General features: G+C 43.0%; 1 protein-coding gene across 1 annotated transcript; it reads left to right on the forward strand.

Moving 5' to 3' along the window:
* The first annotated feature begins 16,719 nt into the window (after positions 1-16,719).
* On the forward strand, positions 16,720-23,073 carry LOC309703845 (uncharacterized protein). Its single transcript, XM_082528762.1, has 11 exons — positions 16,720-16,835; positions 16,924-17,096; positions 17,212-17,352; positions 17,711-17,849; positions 18,286-18,466; positions 18,755-18,896; positions 19,313-19,456; positions 20,609-20,661; positions 20,744-20,776; positions 21,764-21,840; positions 22,806-23,073. The coding sequence occupies exons 1-11, from the start codon at positions 16,722-16,724 to the stop codon at positions 22,911-22,913; spliced, it is 1,305 nt and encodes a 434-aa protein (XP_082384888.1). The 5' UTR covers positions 16,720-16,721; the 3' UTR covers positions 22,914-23,073.
* The last annotated feature ends 268 nt before the right edge of the window (positions 23,074-23,341 follow it).

The raw sequence follows: 23,341 nt of genomic DNA on the forward strand, positions 1-23,341 counted from the left end.
TTTGTACTGTGTTATTTTTTACTATCCTCATTTTATTTTATTCAAGTGGTATAATTCAAATATTTTTTGTTATTTATTTTAATAATTGTTTAAATTTTATTTTATTCTCTTCACTGTGTGCAATATACTTTCATTACGCTTTTTGAGATTTATAATTTCTGTTTGAAGTAATTTGCAGTTTGGATTTGATATGTGTTATATGAAAATAAAGATATAATTTATGTTAATAATGTTATTTAATATGAATGATTTTTAAAATGAATGGTAATTAAAAGGAAACTTTTAAAATGGCACAATGGAAAAGGACTAAGGTTTTATCACATCCTGCAGAACTGCCTCTGTTCAAACACAAAATACAAACATCTTTGGATATCGTCAGTTGACCCGGGCCCTATTTCAGGAAGCCGGTTTAGAAAACTCAGAGTGAAAAACGATACTCAGGGTTGAGTAACCCCGAACTGTCCAACTCGGAATATTCGGTTTCAGAAAGGCTGATAACAATTAGTTCAGTCAACGCGGAGTTGCTTTAACCCCAAGTTAAGCGCGCGCACGAGGATACATAAAGCCCTGATTAGTGGAGCACAGATTAAGCGAGTCACCATGGAGACGGAGGGAAAGAAGGCGCGGTCAATGTATTTTACAGCGCTTGAGGCCGAAATTCTGATGGCAGCATATGCTGATAACATGCAAATTTTGCAGAAAAAAAGTAACACAGCCTCAGCTGCAAAAGAAAGGGAGCATGCATGGCAAAACATAGCCGACAGAGTCAATGCGTGAGTGTTAATTTAAACATTGATCTAGGGATTTCCACCCATTTAACACGTTATTTTATTATATTTTATTTTTTATTTCATACATTTTATTTTGTGATGTGATGTGAGCGCAGGTGCAACCCAACAGGCCCCAAACGTTCCTGGCAGCAAGTAAAAATGAAATATAAAAATATAGTCCAAACAGGTAAGGTGTAATTGTATTATGAGCCATAGTGCTTGGTCTGTTTGTCCGATGTAAATCAATTGCAGTTAGAGGCTACATTAATTTCCCCTCTGTAAGCACTTATTGAAATTATCTGAGCATTACAAGTACATATTTGCTTACTCTGTATGCTCAAATGTGACCCGTTATGGCCACTAGAAAAAAAGCGGAGGCCCGAAAAACAGGTGGGGGTCCTCCACCACCACCACTCACAGAGCCTGGCCACTTGGCTTCCACATTTGTGATAATGTTGGCAGCATCACATATGATTCACAGTGCAGAGAACACAAATTAGCATCCATTACTAATAATGAAATAATTTGTTAGTTTGAAATGCTACAGGGAACTATGTACCTGTACATTAATGCTGTGGAAATACTTCCTGTTCACATAGTCTCCTTCATTTACTGAAGGAGCAATGATTGGAATGTGAGTGCCATCTGTACAGCCAATCACGCCTGGGAACCGTGAGAATAAATGTAAACTTTAAGTAGTAGTTCAAGTATCACCACATCATAAATTAAGTTTCGTTCATCCTGATACCTGCAATTTTGTGGCATCCCTCTTTGATAAATCTTGTGGGTCTATGACCGGGGAACACCACAAACGAGTACAGGAGACGTTTCAGTGCAACTGTAACATTCCTGACTGCCCGACAGACGGTAGCCTTGGAAACGTGCTCAGCGTCACCAATATTATACAGAAAGCTCCCGTTTGCAAAAAACCGAAGTGCGATACAAATAATATGTACAGAACTGAGAGGATGTCCGCGATGTGTCACATGAGCAATATTAGGCCTGAGGATGTTATTCAAATAAATTGTAGATTGTGCTGAAAAACGGTAACGTTCACACAGAAAATCATCAGGAAATGATAAAATGTCCGAACGTGCTCTAATCACTCTCTCCCGGCGGAGAGCTCTGCGGAGAATTTGGGCTTCAACATCTACTGGCTCTTCAAGGAAGGGACACGCCATGTCTGACACTTCCTACAGTCAGGTTTCCGACAAAGAGGCGGAGAAAGTCAGGGTTAGTTGAAGTAAACCTGCTAGGGGGCAGGTTAGCTTCACGGAGTGTGTCGTCATAGTAACTCACTCAGAATTAATCTAAACTCGCTTTGTGAAACCGAAAACCCAGAGTTTTCGTTAACTCAGGGTATACTTACTCAGAGTTTGCACTAAACCGGCTTCCTGAAATAGGGCCCCGGTCAATTATGTGATTGTATATTTTGTGCTATGAAACTCCAGCATCCAAGCAAAAGTAAATACTTCAAAGACTAAAACTGCTTTGACTTAAATGCTCACAGTAAAGGAAAAAGAGAACATTCACTTTAAAAGTAAAAGACTGTCAGGGTCCCTGTGTCGACCCGGTCGGCTCAGTGTGGCTACATGTGTTTTTGTTTTGATTGTGTTCCTGCTCTGTCCCTCCTTCTCTCACTGCCTGGGCGGAGCGCACCTGTGGGCTCTTGCCCTTGGCCCACGCACCTGGTCATAATCACAAACCTGTGGCTCATCACCAAACAGTGTTCCAGTCCCTTTATAAGATGGCAGCTCTGTGTTTCTTGTTGCTGGACTGTTGCCGACTCTCGTCAGTGTTAACCCCAGCTCGGTTTATTGTCGTGTTTCCCTGGCGATCTTCCTATAGTAACCTTTTGTATCGCTGTGAATAGATTTCCGTGGACCTGCCCCCTAGATCAAGTGTGTGAGGATTGGAGCGAGCTTTTGTGTTTCTTGTGGAGTATGAAGAGGAGTGTGAGGCGTGGACGGAGTGTGGTCTTTGGAGTGTGTGTGGACTGCAAGTGTCTTTCCCCCCTGTTTGTGTGTGGATTCCCAGAACCCGTCTTTTCCCCACTTTGTAAATAGATCAACTGGTGCTTCTGTAAATAAAAACTCTTTATTGTTCTGTACTCAGTGCCTCCAGCACTGCCGTGCTCTAATCCACAGCCAGGGAGTTTTGTGACACTGCAGCTAATCACGTCTTGTTTCTCACACCATCATGCTCCACAACCTTTTCTGTGGAGGACTACATATCTGGAATATCAGGATGAAGATGGAAAAGACTTACTGTTTTCCTGGCACTTGAATTTTTGAAGTGGATTGTAGTCCATGTGGGAGCTAATGATATCCAATATCAACTTTCTCATTGGTCAACAGTATCAAGCAATGTTTTATTGCAGCTCTTAGAACACACAGTAGGGATTAAAGAAAATGCAAAGCAATGGTTTGAATCATATCTATCAGATAATTCTAGTTCATTCATGTGAATGGATAGTCTTCACACATTAATGTTAGGACTTTCTCAGTATTCCATGCTAGGACCAATTCCGTTTATGATATACACGCCTGCTTAGGCAGTATAATTAGAAGGAATAGCATACATTTATCATCGCTATGAATTTAATTGCTAACCAGCTTTATTTATCCATGAAGCCAGATTATATAAATCAATCAAGCTACAGCTATGTCTTAAAGACTTAATAGCCTGGATATCCCATATTCTATTTGCTCCAGTATCTCAGAATATATCTAGGAATCTTGGAGTTATTTTGACCAGTATATGTTTTTACAGAGGGCTTTGTAAATGAAGCTTCAAACTATATTTCCAGTCTAAATGATGATCTTCTAAATAGAATAGAATAGAATAGAATTCAACTTTATTGTCATTGCACATGCACAGGTACAGGGCAACAAAATGCAGTTTGCATCCATCCAGAAGTGCTTTAGTGATATAGATATATTACAATATATATTAGCAATAATATAGATATGTGAGTATATTACAGAAATGGGTCTATTATGGTATGTTATAATGTACACGGTATGAAGTATGTTGTGAATATTCTATAACTATAAGTATGTACAGGCTGTAGTGAGTACAAGCTATGTACAGGATATGAACAGGATATAAATATGAAAAACTATACAGAATATGAAATAAATAACTTTACAGAATCTGAGATATACAGCTATACAGAAATGGGAACTATGCAAGTTGTAAACAGTTGTAGGATTAAAGATTATCGAATGTACAGAATGATTATTTACACAGAGCTATACAGTAGTGCAGTTAAGATAAGTGTGTCACGGTCTGGCTGGGGCAGACCGTATGTGTTGCAGAGGAGGACTCAAACAAAGACCAAAACGTAGTGTGGATAAACAAAACAAGCCGTTTATTGAGGCTAGCAATGAGGGTAAAAATAATCGGGCATCGGTGAAAACTAAACAATAACCTAAACTGGGTGAAAGAAACAAGGCCACAAAAACAAAATGTCCATCAAAAACACAGAAGCGCAGCGAACAGTTCCTAACTCCTCAGGGGGCCGACCTGGAGGGTGACGGTCCAGTAGTCCATAGTCCACGAGCTCAGGGGGCCGACCCGGAGGCCGACAGCATAGCAGGTCATAGTTCCAAGGTTCAGGGGGCCGACCCGGAGGTCGCGAGCACCACAGGTCACAGTTCAACAGCTCAGGCGGCCGACCCCAATGGCAACAATGTCCAGCTAATGGCCCGGAAAGCGGCCGGCGATTCCAAGGGGCAAAACGCGGCTTGGGCGGCGGCAACACAGCTGCAGGACCAGGCGAGGCCGACACAGAAGCAGAGGCTGAAACTTGACCAGGCGACGGCGAAGCAGGAGCTGAAGCCGAGGCTGGACCAGACAAGGCAGAAGCAGAAGCCGGACCAGGCGAAGCAGAAGCAGAAGCCGGACCAGGCGTAGCAGAGGCCGAAGCCGGACCAGGCGTAGCAGAGGCCGAAGCCGGACCAGGCGAAGATGAAGACTCTGACGAAGCCGGACCAGGCGAAGATGAAGACTCTGACGAAGCCGGACCAGACGAGGCTGAAGGCTCTGAGGCTGGACCAGACGAGGCTGAAGACACGGAGGCTGGACCAGACGAGGCTGAAGACACGGAGGCTGGACCAGACGAGGCTGAAGACACAGAGGCTGCAGCAGGCGAAGCACAGGCTGGAGCTGCAGCAGACGAAGCACAGGCTGGAGCTGCAGCAGACGAAGCACAGACTGGAGCTGCAGCAGACGAAGTACAGGCAGGAGCTGCAGCAGGCGAAGCACAGGCAGGAGCTGCAGCAGGCGAAGCACAGGCAAGAGCTGCAGCAGGCGAAGCACAGGCTGGAGCTGCAGCAGGCGAAGCACAGGCTGGAGCTGCAGCAGACGAAGCACAGGCTGGAGCTGCAGCAGACGTGGACGAGGCTGCCGGTGGAGCAGCTGGTGGCTGAACGGGCCCCTCGGACCCTCCAGCGGAGACGGGTGGCTGAACGGGCCCCTCGGACCCCCCAGCGGAGACGGGTGGCTGAACGGGCCCCTCGGACCCCCCAGCGGAGACAGGAGGCTGAACGGGCCCCTCGGACCCTCCAGCGGAGACAGGAGGCTGAACGGGCCCCTCGGACCCTCCAGCTGACGAGGCATGAGGCTGGGCGGGCCCCTCGGGCCCTCCAGCTGTCGAGGCATGACCAGCAGGTGTAGAGACCACCGGCTGGACAGAAGGCTGAGCAGGTGATGGAGCAAATGACTGAGCTGCACAGTGGGTAAAGGGATGGGCTAACGGAAGCACAGGAATGTAAGCTACGGACCGGGCTGCTAACAGAGCTAATGACTGAGCTAATGACTGAAAGGCATGCAGTAGCGATGGCGGCGTGGATTGCAGACCGAATTCTCCTGAGCCCTCAGTAGAGACAGGGACGGGTGCAGGAGCATGCCGGACACTAGCCACTCCCACCCGAGGAGTAGGTACGGGTGCGGAGACGGGCTGTATCCTGGCTGCCCTCACCCTGGGGACCGGAACAGGTCCCGGCAACGGCTGGGCAACTGCCCTTCCCACCCGAGGAGCAGGTACGGGTGCAGAAAGGGTCAGAGCCTCAGCCGGCCTGGAAACCAGAGCGGGAGCCAACTGGGCCTCAGTCTCCCCCACCCGAGGAACAGACACGGGTGCAGAGGTACGCTGGGCCCGAGCTGCCCCGGGAGGAGAAACACGAGCAGGAATGGGAGCAGGCTCAGATAAAACAGTCGCAGAAACGGCAGGCTCAGGGTCAACATATATAGGGTCGACAAAAACGGATCTATCAAAAATGAGCCCGCCGTCCACTTCATGTTTAGCAGTCTTAGCAATAGCAGTCTTAGTTTTAACAGTTTTCAAAATCCTTGGGTTAACAGTTGCAGAGCGGGTTGACTCGGGGATGACTGAACCGGACCTGACAAAACCCGAACAGACGGAACCGGAACTGAAGGTGTTTGACCTGGTAGAGTGGTTCACAGTTTTCCCTTTAACCGCATGTGCAGACTTAGGCGAGCGGGTATTGTTTTTCATCTCTCCCTGTGTAGAGGGAGCAAAGCAAAACGATTCTTCCCAGTCCACGTCGTCATCCATAAGGGAAGTTCCCCACGGATCAGAAGTGAGCTGATTACTTTTAATGTCAGACGGGACGTGAGAATAAAAGTCAATGTCACTCACCACCGTGAGCTCGGCATTGTCCAGTTTATGGTGACGGGCGCGCCGCTTCCTTCGAGCGGAGGAAGCCGGCGGAGCGAGCGACTGAGCCCCCGGTGCACAACACGGCGACAACGAGGCTGGAGCATGAGCACCTGTAGCCACGCGAAAAACTCCCACTTGAAGCGGACGAGGCTTGGAAACAGGCGGGGACTTACGGCAGCTCTTGGGACCTCCGAGAGCTAGCCGAGTCCCGTGGAAAATCCGCTCATAGTTGGGGGCGCGCCACGGCTTCCAGCGGAGCTCCTCCTCCAGCTGGGCGAAGGCTGCCTCCCGACGCTCGTAAAGCTCGCGGTCTGCTGAGTCCATAGTGGTCAGGTCGTACTGTCACGGTCTGGCTGGGGCAGACCGTATGTGTTGCAGAGGAGGACTCAAACGCAGACCAAAACGTAGTGTGGATAAACAAAACAAGCCGTTTATTGAGGCTAGCAATGAGGGTAAAAATAATCGGGCATCGGTGAAAACTAAACAATAACCTAAACTGGGTGAACTAATAACAAAACATGAAAAAGCTTAACCATAGTGAACTGACATGGGTACCTGGGGATGAGACATGGATGAGCAGACGACCTGACAACAAATGACTGAAAGCACACGGACTAAATACACACAGGATGATGAGGGAAGTGGGAACACATGGGGAAACAGCTGGCACATATGAACATAATGACGTCACCGTGGGAGAGTAAAACTGAACACGATGAACACAGAAACACCAGACCTCTTCACAATAAAACAGGAAACATAAAGAGACATAGACATGACAACCCGAACTTGACAACGTAAGACACAGACATGAAACGAATGAAGAGCAGGGGAGATTTAACATAGTTGGAAACACGAGGGGGAAATAATAAGAACTAGAAACACCTAGGCATGATAACAAATGAACTTAGGAAACCTGATGGGCTTACATAAACTAAAACTGAAAACGCTGGGTCAACAGACCCAGGATCATGACAAAGTGAGGGTGTAGATAGTTTCTACAGAGGCTATATAAAGTGCTAGTGGTTGTGAGTGGTGGTTCAGTCCATGTTATTATTGTGTGTTTGAGGGTACAGTTGTCCATTGTGGGTGTGTGTATGTTCAGTCCATGAGTTTAACGTGGGTCAGATGTCAGGAGGCAGAGTTCAGGAGTCTGACAGCTGTGGGGAAGAAGCTGTTCCGGTACCTGGTGGTCTTAGTCCGGAGGCTCCTCTAGCACCTCCCAGAGGGCAGGAGGGTGAAGAGTCCATGCGATGGGTGACTGGAGTCTTTGATGATTTTCCCAGCCCTTTTCAGACACCGCTTCCTGTAGATGTCTTTCATGGCAGGAAGTGGTGCTCCGGCGATGCACTGGGCAGTTTTCACGACCCTCTGCAACGCCTTCCGGTCCGAGGCAGAGCAGTTCCCGTACCAGACTGTTATACAGTTGGTCAGGATGCTCTCGATGGTGCAGCGATAGAAGTTCACCAGGATGTCTGAGGACAGGTGGTTCTTCCTCAGAGTCCTCAAGAAGAAGAGGCGCTGGTGAGCCTTCTTGACCAGCTTGGAGCAGTTGGTCATCCAGGTGAGATCCTCGGAGATGTGGACTCCCAGGAACTTGAAGCTGCTCACACGCTCCACAGCCGTCCCCTTAATGTGGATGGGTGGATGTGGGTCAGCATTCCTCCTGTAGTCCACGATGAGCTCCTTGGTCTTCTCGGTGTTAAGCAGCAGGTTGTTTCTGTCGCACCACTCAGCCAGACGATCCACCTCCTCCCTGTAGGCGGCCTCATCGTTGTCACTGATGAGGCCAATCACCGTGGTGTCATCTGCAAACTTAATGATGGTGTTGGAACCATCAGCAGGTCTGCAGTCGTGGGTGAAGAGGGAGTAGAGGAAAGGGCTCATCACACAGCCTTGTGGTACACCGGTGTTCATTGTGATGGTAGATGAGCAGCGGTTATCCAGCCGGACATGTTGGGGGCGGTTGATCAGGAAGTCCAGTAACCATTTGCAGATGAGGGAACTGATGCCCAGGTCTGTCAGTTTCCTGATGAGTTGTGAGGGGTGGATTGTATTGAATGCTGAACTGAAGTCTATAAACAGCATTCTGGCGTAGGTGTTGTTGTTGTCCAGGTGTGAGAGGACAGAGTGCATTGCGATGGAGACTGCATCCTCTGTGCTCCTGTTCTGGCGGTATGCGAATTGGTGGGGGTCCAGGGTGGGGGGGAGACAGGATTTGAAGTGTGCTAGGACCAGTCGCTCTAAGCACTTAGTGATGACGGGGGTGAGTGCTACTGGGCGGTAATCATTGAGGCAAGATGGGTTGGAGTTTTTGGGTATCGGGACGATGGAGGTGGATTTGAAGCAGGCCGGTACCACAGCGTGGGCCAAGGACAGATTGAATATGTCTGTGAGCACTCCTGCAAGCTCCCCAGAACACGCTCTGAGAACACGCCCGGGGATGCCATCAGGGCCTGCAGCCTTGTGGACATTGATCCTGCTCAGCACCACTCCTACATCGGTGGGGGAGAGAGTCAGAGGTTGGTGGTCTGGCGTCATGTCTGCTTTGGTTGTGGTTGTGGGGTTCCCTCGCTCAAAACGAGCATAAAAGTTGTTGAGCTCGTTGAGGCATCGGAGGATGCGGGGGAGGGTTTGGTGGTCCTGTAGTCTGTGATGGTCTGGAGTCCTTGCCACATGCGTCGGGGGTTGGAGTTGGAGAAGTGTTCTTCTAAATTAGTGAGATAACATTTCTTCTCCACCTTACAGGTCATGAGCACTTTGGTGCCCGTTTGAGAAATAGAGACAAGTATTTCTGATTTGAGGCTCTCTTTTTCACAGGATCTACAGGATCCATGTATCATATGCAGTGAAGAAGGAAATTTATTAACGAGATAATCTCTATGGGAGTAGCATTCAGGTATTTGCTCTGCCCTGTGCTGGTACTGAAGATAACAGTGAATTAATTATATCCTTAGACTTATTTAAAGTGCTTTCAGAGAGAAATCTGTCCCCGACTGCTGTGTAATCTATTATTTTAAATTTAAATGTTATTAGGAAAACAGGTTTTTCAGGAAATACTGTTAAATGTTCTGCATGACTGGTTTGTTGGTGGGTCAGAATCAGAATCAGAATCAGAATCAGAATGGGTTTATTGCCAGATGTTGAGGTTTACAACATTAGGAAATTGCTGCGGTGCTTCAGTGCAGACAATAAGAATTAAAGTGCTATGTAGAAAGAAAGATATGTGCATGAGATATACATGAGATATATACATGAGAATAAGAATTATGAGTGCTACGTAGAAAGATATATACATGAGTGCAGGTGGTGATCAGTGCCAAACATATATACATGAGAATAAGAATTATGAGTGCTACGTGATGACCTTGGGAGGCATAACCATTAAAGGATGCCGCAGGTCATCTACGTGGATCATTTTAATTTCCATCAAACAATGTCTTGTCCTTTTGTTGCTAACACATTACCCAGTGAGTATAAATATGGACATTAATTTCTTTCATTCAATACCATCGTTCCCTCGAAGCTGGACAGGAAACTGCAGGATCTAGGACTGAGCAGCTCCCTCTGCAGCTGGATCCTTAACTTCCTGTCTGACAGACGCCAAGTGGTCAGACTGGGCAGCATCACCTCATCCCCCATCACACTGAACACTGGTGCTCCACAGGGGTGTGTACTGAGCCCTCTCCTGTACTCACTCTACACCTACGACTGCACAGCCACTAACAACTCCAACATCATTGTGAAGTTTGCGGACGACACTACAGTGGTGGGTCTTATCACCAATGGTGATGAGACGGCTTACAGGGAGGAGGTCAGTGCCCTGACCCACTGGTGTCAAGACAACCATCTCACCCTCAACGAGTTGATAGTGGACTTCCGGAGGTGCAGAGAAGTAAACACCCCCATCACCATCAACGGCGCTGCTGTGGAGAGAGTGAGCAGCTTCCGGTTCCTTGGTGTACATCTGGCTGAGGATCTTACGTGGTCAGTACACATAAACAAAACAGTGAAGAAGGCGCAGCAGCGCCTCTTCTTTCTCAGGAGACTGAAAAGATTTGGCATGAGCCCTCGCATCCTCAGGACCTTCTATCACTGTGCCATTGAGAGCATCCTCACTGGATGCATCACCACCTGGTATGGCAACAGCACCGCTTACAACCGCAAAGCTCTCCAGAGAGTAGTGCGGTGCTCTGAACGGATAATTGGAGGTGAGCTTCCCTCCCTCCAAGACATCTACAGGAAGCGCTGCCTGAGGAAAGCGGGGAGGATCATCAAGGACTCCAGTCACCCCAGCCATAAACTGTTCAGACTACTTCCCTCAGGAAGGAGGTTCTGCAGCATCCGGTCCCGAACCAGCAGACTGAGAGACAGCTTCTTCCACCAGGCCATCAGACTGCTGAACACGTCATAGACGCCTCAGCTTCACTACTGGAACTTCAACATTATGCACTCCATACTGTACAGTAATGCCACTGTTTTGCACATGTCTCAACTCTGTATATTTTTATATATTTTATTTTATTGTTTACTATTTAATTTGTAAAATATGTGTACACACACACACACACACACACATAGAAAAATATTTAGTATACACATCCAGAAATGCATATACTATTATATATTGTACATATATTTATTAGTTTCAGATGTAGCCATTCTTGTATTTTGCTTGTTTACGTTATTGTATTTTGCACAACTCTGTTGCTTGTGAAGCTCGCACACAAGAATTTCACTCACATGTGCTGTACCAATGTACCTGCACATGTGATGTGACAATAAAAGTGATTTGATTTGATTTTCATTGCAGTGGAAAGAATAGAAAATAATTCCTTTTCCTTAAAACAGGAATGACATTTTTAATGGTGTTGATAGCAGACCTGTTAGTCTACTCCCTGTTCTAAGTAAAGTTATGGAGAGGATTGTTTATGAGCAAATTCAACATTACTTAACAGAAAATCATCTACTCAGTTTCAACATGCTTACAAACCGCGTCTCTCCACCAGCTCAGCACTCATTGCTATGACAGATAACTGGTATAAACATCTAGATGATGGGAACTTGGTTGGTGTCACGGTCGATAGTTGACGTTTCCAAACACAGTTTATTTACAACACCAGTGCAGAATATATACAGTGAGGGGAAAATCCAGGGGTCCAAGTACTTAGTGCAAGAGCCAAATTATCCAGACATTTTGCATCCACTTTATTGTGTAATATTTTAGTAGATTGTATTTGATGGTTTGGGCCCCAGGAAGACTAGCAACTACTGTTGTGGAAGCTAATGGGGTTCCTTATAAATAAACAATAAGTAAACCACTCATACCGCTAACGGAACAAGTACCTAGCCTTACATGAAGGTAATGTTTTCAATAACAACATGAACAAGATGATAAAACAGTGAATAAACACTTTACTGAATTACCATGAAAAATTAAAACTCAACAGAAGAATTAAGAGCATCAAGATAATCGTTGCCCTGAACCAGTGGCGGTCCTAGCCTGTTTGGTGCCCTGGGCGAACACTCCCTCCCCGCAGCCAATAGCACTCTATTCTAAAACACTGTCAAGCAGATCAGCAAATTTATAAAATCCACAGAAGTAAAATGAAAAATATATTAAAACCACTAAAGGTTCAATATGTTCAGCAGGACCACTTCTGGTTAACCCTTTAAAGCCGGTCAGAGCGGGCACGCTCCGTTTTGCGTAACTATTTTTAAATCCTTGTAGAACCGGAACCGCGTAAGCTAGCACAATAATTTTTTTTGCATATGAAACCAGAGGAGTTGTACTTACATCTTATGCCATCAGCTTGTACTAAGTCACAGTTTCCTTCCACATATAGCTTTGCAAAAGCTGCATAAAAAGCGCTTGCAGGAACAATAACATAATATTCCAGAAACACGCTTTGCCGATCCGATCAGCTGTTCATAACACTTCTCACAGTGGCTGTATCCCAATTCAGGGTCTGCAGCCTTAAAGTACGCAGCCTCAACAATCCTCAAGGGCCGCATACTTAAAGACCGCTAAGGCCAGAAGTGCGAGGCTTGTGTAATGGGACGGTCTAGCCTCCGTCGCGCTGCCCAGGTTGCCTAGCAACCATGATACTAACAGCTGGAAACGTTTCATACAGCTTTGTTTGACAGAAATGAAGGAGAAAATCTTTTGTTCATTTGTTTGTTTCTACATGAGCTTTGATCATTCTCTAATTAAGGTCAGCTATTGAACGGCGTATATTTTAAAGTAAAGGCTTTAAAACCAAGTTAGTGCAAACGTCACTAATGTCACATAACTTTGCCGACATGTGGCCAACAGTAATGTTCTAATGTTCTTCGTTATTAAACATTTGCACATAAATAAGTGACATAATATTCAGTACTTACTTAAAGTTTACTCTTCAGGCGCCCCCCATCCGCCGTTTTATTCCGGCAAAATTATCCACACCCACCGTGGCGCTATGCATTCTGGGATATGTTGGGCCACGAAGTATACAGAGCCACGTCCTTAAAATTCAGGGAAATGAAGGACGCATTTGAGGGCCGCATTTCGAGCAGCCTTCGAATTGGGACAGCCTTCGTTGCGTCACGGTGACGTAATCGGCCTTAAAATGCGACCTTTAAGGCTGCAGACCCTGAATTGGGATACAGCCATTTAAACAGACTTGAGCGCAAACAATCGCATGTCCGCCATTTCCTGCCCGAAACCGGGAGTGACGTCATTTTTGCGGAAAATGTAGTTCTTTTTACTTTTAGGCCTTAAAAGCCTATACTGGTGTTTTTATAAGTCATGTTTGACTTTATGCTTTTCTGAATAGTTTCTGGGATGCTTAGAAGTCGAATTGCACTGCTGGAAATAGTTTATTTTGATGCACATGCTGTTTTCTTTGCAGATTTGCATCATAGGATTGTTTTTCGTTTTTCCTGCAGTATATAAAAATGCTGTATCTCAAAAATAAAACTATGAACACACTCAAAATAAATTTCCTGTTAATTTCTATCTATCTATCTATCTATCTATCTATCTATCTATCTATCTATCTATCTATCTATCTATCTATCTATCTATCTATCTACACTCAACAAAAATATAAACGCAACACCTTTGTTACTGCTCCCATTCCCCATGGGATGGATGTAGAGACCTAAAATTCATTCCAGATACACAATATAACCATCCCTCCCAAACAGTGGTCACAAATCAGTTCAAATGTGTGGTAGTGGGCACATCTGCTATATTGAGATAATCCATCCCACCTCACAGGTGTGCCACATCAGGATGCTGATCTGACATCATGAGTAGTGCACAGGTGTACCTCAGACTGCCCACAACAAAAGGCCACCCTGGAATGTGCAGTTTTTTGCGCTATTGGGGGTCTGGGGACCCAGAACCGGTCAGTATCTGGTGTGACCACCATTTGCCTCATGCAGTGCAACACATCGTCGCATGGAGTCTATCAGATTGTCAATTGTGGCCTGTGGAATGTTGGTCCACTCCACTTCAATGGCTGTGCGAGGTTGTTGGATATTCGTGGGAACTGGTACACGCTGTCGTATACGCCGGTCAAGCACATCCCGAACATGCTCAATGGGTGACATGTCCGGTGAGTATGCTGGCCATGCAAGAACTGGGACATTCTCAGCTGCCATCTGCCCTGAACAATGTGAACCATGATTCATCTGTGAAGCGCACACCTCTCCAACGTGCCAGACGCCATCGAATGTGAGCATTTGCCCACACAAGTCTGTTACGGTGACGAGCTGGAGTCAGGTCAAGACCCCGATGAGGACGACGGGCATGCAGTTGAGCATCCCTGAGACGGTTTCTGACAGTTTGTGCAGAAATTGTTTGGTTGTACAAACCAATTGTTCCAGCAGCTGTCTGGGTGGCTGGTCTCAGACGATCTTGGAGGTGAACCTGCTGGATGTGGAGGTCCTGGGCTGGTGTGGTTACACGAGGTCTGCGGTTGTGAGGCCGGTTGGATGTGCTGCCATATTCTCTGAAACGCCTGTGGAGACGGCTTATGGTTGAGAAATGAACATTCAATGCACGGGCGACAGATCTGGTTGACATTCCTGCTGTCAGCATGCCAATTGCACGCTCCCTCATTGCTTGTGGCATCTGTGGCATTTTGCTGTGAGACAAAACTGCACATTCCAGGGTGGCCTTTTGTTGTGGGCAGTCTGAGGTACACCTGTGCACTACTCATGATGTCAGATCAGCATCCTGATGTGGCAAACCTGTGAGGTGGGATGGATTATCTCAATATAGCAGATGTGCCCACTACCACACATTTGGACTGATTTGTGACCACTGTTTGGGAGGGATGGTTATATTGTGTATCTGGAATGAATTTTAGGTCGCTACGTCCATCCCATGGGGAATGGGAGCAGTAACAAAGGTGTTGCGTTTATATTTTTGTTGAGTGTATCTAAATAATGTGTGTCATTACATGTTCCCCCGCCTATCATGTCTCTCTCGTCTCTGTTTCACTCAGTCCAGTGTCGCATTCTCCCTCATTCATGGATGTGTATTTCTTCGTGTGTTTCGCTGTATATTTAGGTTTTGCAATTCTAGTTTTGTTTCATTTTGTATAACCTGTACGCCTGTAATTAAGTTGTGTTTTTGAGAGTCAGCCCTGCCTGTGAGTCTGCTTTTGGGTCCTATCCTGCCTGCTGCGCACAGCCAGTTCATGACACAGTAGAGGTATGATCAAGCATTTCCAAAGAGCTGTTGGACATTTACATTGTCTAAAAATGAAAGCTTATCCTACAGACTATATAAATAACATTTGTTTTAATGTCAATAGTGTAGCTACCATATTAATTTATTTTAACATATTTTGCATCAATGTGAGCATTGGAGGTGGTGATTAGAGCCAATCCTCATTGTGTCCCACCTGCATTAGGTTAGTGAATATACGTATTTTCGTAAATTCAGTCTAGTTTCATTTGTATTGCAGTCGTGTCAAGGTGCATTATGATTCTAACCTTTGAATCTACTAGTACTACAACAAACTGCCACCAATTACTATTCCTACAAGTCTTTATCAACTACACCACCAGTTACTACATCACTTGTGATGAAAAGAAGTAGCATATAGCAAACACTGAGTCCATAGTATTGGGATATTCAGTACAGATTTGAGTGTGAGACTGCTTGAATTCAAGGGGTGCTCACACCAAAATGCCAAAATATCACATCATTGCAAATGGTTGCAAATGGTTACCTGTCTCTCTGTGTTAGCTCTGCGACAGACTCTCACCCTATGGTAGCTAGGATAGGCGCCAGCCCCCAGATAAACAGATAAAACATCCTCAGGAGCGTCCAGCAGATGTTGAAAGACCTCAGCCTCCTGAGGAAATACAGTCTGAATTGGCTTTCTTTATACAGACGCTGCGTGTCACTCGATGTGTCATGAGAGTGTCTCGTTCACAGAGTCTGACGAAAAGCCACAGGCTGATGTAACGGCAGATTTCTTTATTCCATATATTGATCACATATTTTAACAATTTCACTATAGCAATAGTAGAATCATGTTGTCACCAGTTGTATGCATGTAGAATGTTATCACAAGTGGGCCTCCTGTTTATTGCACCTTCACAGGGGGGCTATTGTAGAAAGTGGAACACATCCAGGCGCCACATTTAAGGGATATTTGACGGGTGCTTGTAATTTTTTCTTAATGGAGAAGCGGGATCAAGGATTAGCTGAAATGAAGATATTGTCATGGTCTCACCAGCTGATCCCGTATTGGGCAACATGTGTTTTTGTTGTTTTTGCTCTTTCTCCCTCTCTTTCTCTCTCTCTCTCTCCTCCAGGGGCAGTCTTGGGACCCAGGGCTTGTTTCTTTGTAAATATGTTTGTTGTCTGTGTGTTGTGTTTTGGGTAGTCTCCCTTCTTTTCGCCTCCCCTTGTGTGCTTTCGTTCGCTCTCCCGGATGTTTTGGACACAGCGCGACCTCTGCACTAATCCATCCAGAAAACTCACACTGACATGTATCACCAACTACTGCTGAAAATGTTAACAAAAAAATAAAATATAGAATTAAAAAAAACTTGACAAATGTAATGCAGAGCAAAGATAATGTTTGAAGTCCCAGTACGATGTGGAAAGGAATTTAATTTCTTTGTTACTGGCAAACCGGTTAGCCCTGTCTTCACTGCAAATTACTGTCAAACAGACAACCATGAAACATTTCCTCATACTACAACATGTCCCAGCCTACTATGACTTTCTTTTGTGCAGAGACGTTCTCACATTTATCATGCCGCTCTCTGCGCTGGTGTTGATGCTGCTGGTCTGCAGTGTTCAGGCTAATTTTTACAGTATAGTGGTGAACTACTATCCACGTGGCAATGTTTCAACAGGATCTTCCACTGTAAGTACACTTTCTCAAAAGACAAGTATATTTACTTTGTGAATTTTGAAGGTGTTTAAGTAAACACATCTTCACTGTAAATCTGCAGGGCATCCTTTATTACAAGTTGGGCTACAGCTCCTGCTTGTATAGTTTACCCTACTCCATCGGTGGTCAGACACTTGTTTTAGACAAGGTCGACGAGGAGAGTATAGGAGAATGGTGCCAAACTGAAGGAGTCATCTCTCGGCTTTTTTCCAGCAACTCTATATTTTCAATTCCGTGAGTGCACACATACGCTGTACATAATTACACATGCATAAATATGTTTTTTGTTGTCTGAGGGGGAATGAACGTTAAAAAACCTCCTCTGAAAAGTCATTCATTTCTATCACAGGGTCTCTGGCATAGACTGGATCTTTGGCATCAAAAATGGCATCGTATCATTTAAAATTCAGGCTCTGGTGGAACTGAGGATCCGCTCTGACATCGGCAAAGCCAACACATCACCACAGACCACTATCATACCAGCTATCAGGTCAGCCCTGTTTGTGCCTCCATTCCTTTTTTAGTATTTATACACAGATACATGCATTCATACAATTTTATGTGTCACGTCTGGCACTTTCATTGCTTTTCACAGACTAATTTGCTTTAAGATGGAAAGTTTCACCATAGAGAAGGAGAAAGATAGAGAATGCTACAAGTGAAAATTAATCTTTGGTCCAAGTTAATTTTTGCAGTTGTGAAACTTTAACCATAAACCCAGAACAGCATCCAGGCTGTGGGTGTACTGAGCAGCTATCAAAATGAATAAAAAATTGTGTCAGATATTTCATGGAAATGAATGCAAATAATGGAAAATGAGTTTGTTTGGTTTTTTAACTTTCTTTCAGAGTTCCGTCAAACTGTCCAAGAAATTTGAGCCTGTTGATGTTTGATCCTGATGGAGACATAGTGAAATGCAGAAATGGAGATGCATCACTCTCAGAGTGTAGTCCCTGCACACCACCGTCTGTCCTCAGCCTTTCACCAGTAAGTAACAGCTATTTTTTTTGTCACTGGAGACATGTTGGCTCCAGTGTCAGATTAACGAACTGACCTCCCAGCCCATTGTTCCTCACTGGGCTGGTTTCAGTCATTATGCAAATGTACTGTTTATAAGCTCGGAGAAACCTGAGACTGAAGAAGTCACTTGGATGAGTGACGAAACGCTACGTCCAGATGAACAGAATCAACTTTTGGAGATTTACTTACCTGGACGATTGAGCATGCATCAAGATGAGACATGTTGGCATAGACAACAATGCTTGTTCATCATGTCAGATCAATATATCTGGCAAAGACAAACAAAAAAAGCCTGCTTTTTGTTCATTTAGATAAGTGTAAATTATGTGAAATGTTGCTTTTTAGTAAGTAGGAAATATTTGTGCTATTTTGTCTTCATGGCCCTATTTTTATCTTCTTGCAGTCCTCTTGTACTCTGTCATTCAGCCCCACAAACAGCAGTGATGAAGGTCCGTATGCGGTACAGCTGATGATAGAGGACTTTCCCAGACAGAACATAACATTGACTCAAACCAACGGGACACAAACAATAATAACAACCAACGACGCTATCAGCAAAATGCCAGTTCAGTTTGTCGTGAGAGGTACAAATAATTTCTCCTGGCTCCTGCTTAATGGCCCTGTTATTTTGGCCTTTTGATTTTGGCCACCATGAAGCTAACGTTTACTTTATCCTTACTGCAAGAAACCCAGAATTTGTCAAGATTTAAACAACTTATCTTTACTTTACAACTTGGCTGCTTATGAACTTGGAAAAAGCTTTCGCTTGGCTACCTGTAGATGAGAAAAACAATCCTGGTGGACCAGTTAGAGTTTCTGTTCTTAAAAAAAAGTCTTTATTATTGTCATCACTGCTTTGTGTGTTGTTTCAGTGGATCCTGCAGTGCCATCGTGCACAGAGGGACTCTTTCTACCCATGTTCCTGCCTCCAACCCCAGCCCACAGAACCCAGCTCTACACCTACGTCAATCAGACTCTGGCTATCAGCATCAAGGCACAGACACTTAACTCCACGTAAGTAGATCTCTAAATATAGAATTAAAGGCTTTATTTGTTAAATTACCAATGATTAACACATCCTGCAGCACTGACAGTTTCTAAAATTAAAATGTAGCTTTAATGCGCAAATCAAACCTGTTTTTCATTTAATCAGATCATGAATCTTATCTTCTGAGTTGTGTAACTTTAGCACTTCTACGCTGCGCTTCTACAGACAGGTTTGATAAGCCAGCAACCCAACCGGTTTTATACTGATGTTAGGATGTACTAGCACTAGGTTAAGCTAAGTCAATTAAAGAGAAACAAGAATAAAAATAAACATCTTTTAAGCCAAAACTGAACTATGTCACAGGTAAATACCTTTTTCTGTTTGAAGATGGGGAACTTTTGAGAAACTAACTTTTTTCTTGTTTTTGTTTTTTTTCTTAAAGGATCTCTGAGCTGCTGTTCAGCGCGCCGCACACAGTAACTCAAAATCAAACAGGCCCAGGACAGTTCACACTGACGTGGACACCATCTGATTCAGTAGCTGAACAAAGCCACCCCATTTGTTTTGTTGTCCAGGCAGTTTTAGGGTCAGTATCCTGTTTCATAAATATGATCCTATACAAAAACTATTGAAATTTTCATTAAAAAAAGTGAAATGGAACAACTGTAATTTGCTGAATATGTTGCCCTTTTTTGTTCACTCATGATATGTGTCCAAACTGCATTCCTGTAAACCTTTTCACACTCTGACATTATAATTGTAGCATCAAAACAGTCACAAAGCAGACATAGCGAGAAACTGAAATTCACTGAAGACAGAACACATATGTTTTTTAAATACCTTTGAGGAATAACTCCATAACAGCAGACATTGCGTAGGTGTGAAAAGATTGGTTTTGAAAGTAGAGCAGAAACAGATAAATACTGCAAAATGCAATGTTTTGTTGTTGGTTTTTTTTTTTTTTTTTTTACCAAGAGCTGCCTCAGCAAGTTAAAGATTAAGGAAAAAGAGAAGAGAAAGAAGAGCAACATAATGAGTCCAGATATCATATATAGTCCAGCTGCAAAACAAAGCTTTTATTAGTGACAAGAACAGGAAGATCTAAGACTGGCCAAGTCAGTTTCCACATTTAAACCTTTAAGTACTAAATAGAATATCAGTTAATTTGACAAATTATAACTCATTTAATGCTAAAAATGTCATTATTCAGTCTGTGCAAACCAGTAGGACAGCAAGTCCACAGCATCATACACATATCCCCTTAATAGGGCATATACACGTTATCTTTCCTTTCATAGCTGATTCATTATTTGGTGCACACTATTTTGTTAGTGTCTCATGATCATGACTGCTAAGGGTTGAAGGGTACTGAGGACACATTTTATCTGCTGAAATCCTGCTTCACCGGAAGAGCATTTCCAACAAAGATACTAAAGTTCAATGGTTTGTAGACTTGATGTTGTGACTGCATCAAAGGATTATATTTTTGTGTTTCTTATACTTGTAAAGTTACTGATGCTAATTATAAAAGGTAATCATAAGGTACTAATTTTTCTTGTTGTTTGACTTAAAATCAAAATAAATCAAATTGTAGCAAACTAAATATCTACAAGTTAAACTCTCTAAACATTAAAAAAGATCATTTAAACAGGTTACAACACTAAAACATTGAAAATATTTTTTTTTAATTTAAAACACAATTTAATAATGGCTCTATTGTACTGATTTATTTTCACAGTGCAGCCAAGTACCACTCTGAGCTTCGATGTGTCATTGTGACCGTTAGAAAAGGTGAGCAGTGCATTAACATCCACTACTAACAACTGCACAACTGATGCAGTTCATGAGTAACCGCCGTTTTGACTTTTTACAGCATTGCCAACTCCATCACCCAATACACCAGAGTGTGAGTATAAAAGCGTGGAGTGATGTTTAACACTCAAAGTTAGTCTTATTTGATAGATTTAGTGAATAAATAGAAAATAGCAGAAGAATAAAATCTTGTACTTGTGTTAAGGATGAGTCAAACCAAAAACCCAGAACTTGTTGATAGTTTCCCTCATTCCAGTGGAATCGCTGCATAATTTCTCTTTGCATAGTTCAACTTTGGTAAACATTTGCTCATTTTCAAACCACCCACTAACTGCAGAAATTTAATTTTCAGCTTCATCCACTAGAGGGCAGAGTGGCATTTAAACCACTAGCGCTAGCAAGCTTAGCTAAAAGGCTACATGCACACACCTGGTAATTATTGATATGTATGTATGTATTGATATGTAAGAGACCAATAAAATATTAGAATTTCACCTCAAGCCAAACATAAAGTTCTTGGATAGGCTAGAACATGCAGAACTCTATATCCTTTAATTATTGAGGCTGTAGACCAAAGTGTTTATTTGTACCAGGTTTAAAAATGTTAAATTTAATTCTGAAGTTTGGCTTCTGAACATGAAAGTCAATGGCCTCAAGTGCACATTGTAGTCAAGAACTTTGTTTATTACAACTACAAAGTAGACTTGATTGTGACTGCAAAGTGTTCTGCATTTCAGTGTTGAGCCCTGGAGTAAGATGACTTACTCCAGGGCTGCCAAATGAGCAAAAGTGACCTTGAGAAAACTCTTACAAAATTTATCTTAATTTCTCAGTACTCTTAATGGGAAAAACACTGTGAAATGATAAACAAAGTGACAGAAAATAAATAAAAACAAATATTGTAGAAAACTAATTGTATTAGTTTTACAAAACTATGTTTGAAAATACAAAAATGACCCATCTCTAATGACATGAACATAAAGTTGTAAAGGAAATGTTATGATTAGATAACTCAAACAAATCAAGTCAGAAAAACATTCTTGTTGGTTTAGAGACATTCTAACATTCTTTGTGTTTCTAGATGTTGCAGCGCTGAAAATGAAGTTTTCCTCGTCGATGGATTTATCTAAAATCAATACCAATGTCTTCCTAAATCAGGTCAGACTTATATCCAGTCAGAAACCAAATAAGCGTACCAGTGAACTACACCCCTGCAGTTGTAGACATTACGATAGAAACAGCTTCTGTGAGTGATTACAGAAAAAAAAGTTCAGATCACAGTGTGTGTCTGAACTTTTGTCTACGTTTGTTTTGTTTTGTTTGCCTTCACTTGCTGTTTTTTGGCATTCAGGCAGCACAAACACTTTGAGTTGAAATATCAAATTCAGTATTTTTAAATTTGTTAAAATTTCTGTAGAGAGGAGCAGGACTGTGAACTGTAATAATTACATAATTACCATCAGAATTACCTGTGGAATTATTGCATGGCTAAACTGAGCCATGTCCTAACTGACTTCCTGCAGCACAAATGTTTAGGAAATGTGGTGTATTCATGTATACAGTGACTAACAATTGTATTAGACCACCAGTCATAAAACCAAGAAAACAAAATTAATATTGCTATTCATTAAGCAAATAACAATCGGGATTGATATTTTTCAATTCCAACTTCTCTGAGAAATCTGAAATTAATCAAGCATGAAAATCAACAATGAAAACTAATTGGTCTCCTCATGAATGCAAGTAATTAATTGAAATGTAGGATCTTAATCCCAAAAATTAAATGTCTTTGCTTTGTTCTTCAGCTTTATATATGCGTATGTATCTAGGACTGATAACTGTTCTTAGATAAAACAGTTAGCAGAACTATAAAGTAGCATCTAAATGTGAAAGAATCAGAGGGAGAATCTAGCTTTACATCTTTTAGACTTTCACCTGTTTATGCTCAAGAATTAAGAAAACCTGAATTGTTCACTCAAGATATACATTACAAAATATACATTTTCTCAGTGTAAAATAGTAAAACTGTTTTGTAGATGAATTGTTTCTCAATCCACTTTCCAAAGAAAAACCACACCTGAGAGTGTGGTGATGTTTTCTCACTGTTCCTTCTTCCTCCTCAGATTAAACAGAAACTGCAGTCATACGGACTACCTGATGACATCAGTCTGCGCCTCATAAGCAGTGTGCCGCAGATTGGTGTAACTGTGTCCTCTAATTCTACAACATGAACCTGAAGTCCTCCGTCTGCATGCTCTTTCTTCACTGTGTATTTACTAATTCAAGACTTTTATGTGGAAAGATAATAAAAAATATTACTTATAACAGATATTTTTGCACTAAACAGGTCTGTCATATAACATTCTTTATAATATTAAATTTTTAAAGGGATCTTTCAAGGTTGAAATTTATGTTTACTATTGATTAATCCTTCTTTGTTCTTTCTTCCAATATCCTTGTCTGGTGGGCTGTGTTCTGTATGCAAGTGGTCGTGGAGGATTTTTTTAATCATATTTTTTACATGAGTGTAAGGTTTGTAAACTGGTTTTGGGTGAATCAGTTTCTTATACAGTCGTGTTTATTTGTTTGGCTTTAGAAAGCTGTTCTTCGAAGTCATAGCAGCCAGTGGCTGGAATGAAAAAACAAACAAAAAAACAAT

The sequence above is a fragment of the Aulonocara stuartgranti genome (genome assembly GCF_965226115.1).
Source record: "Aulonocara stuartgranti genome assembly, chromosome: 3".
NCBI classification, from domain to species: Eukaryota; Metazoa; Chordata; class Actinopteri; order Cichliformes; family Cichlidae; genus Aulonocara; species Aulonocara stuartgranti.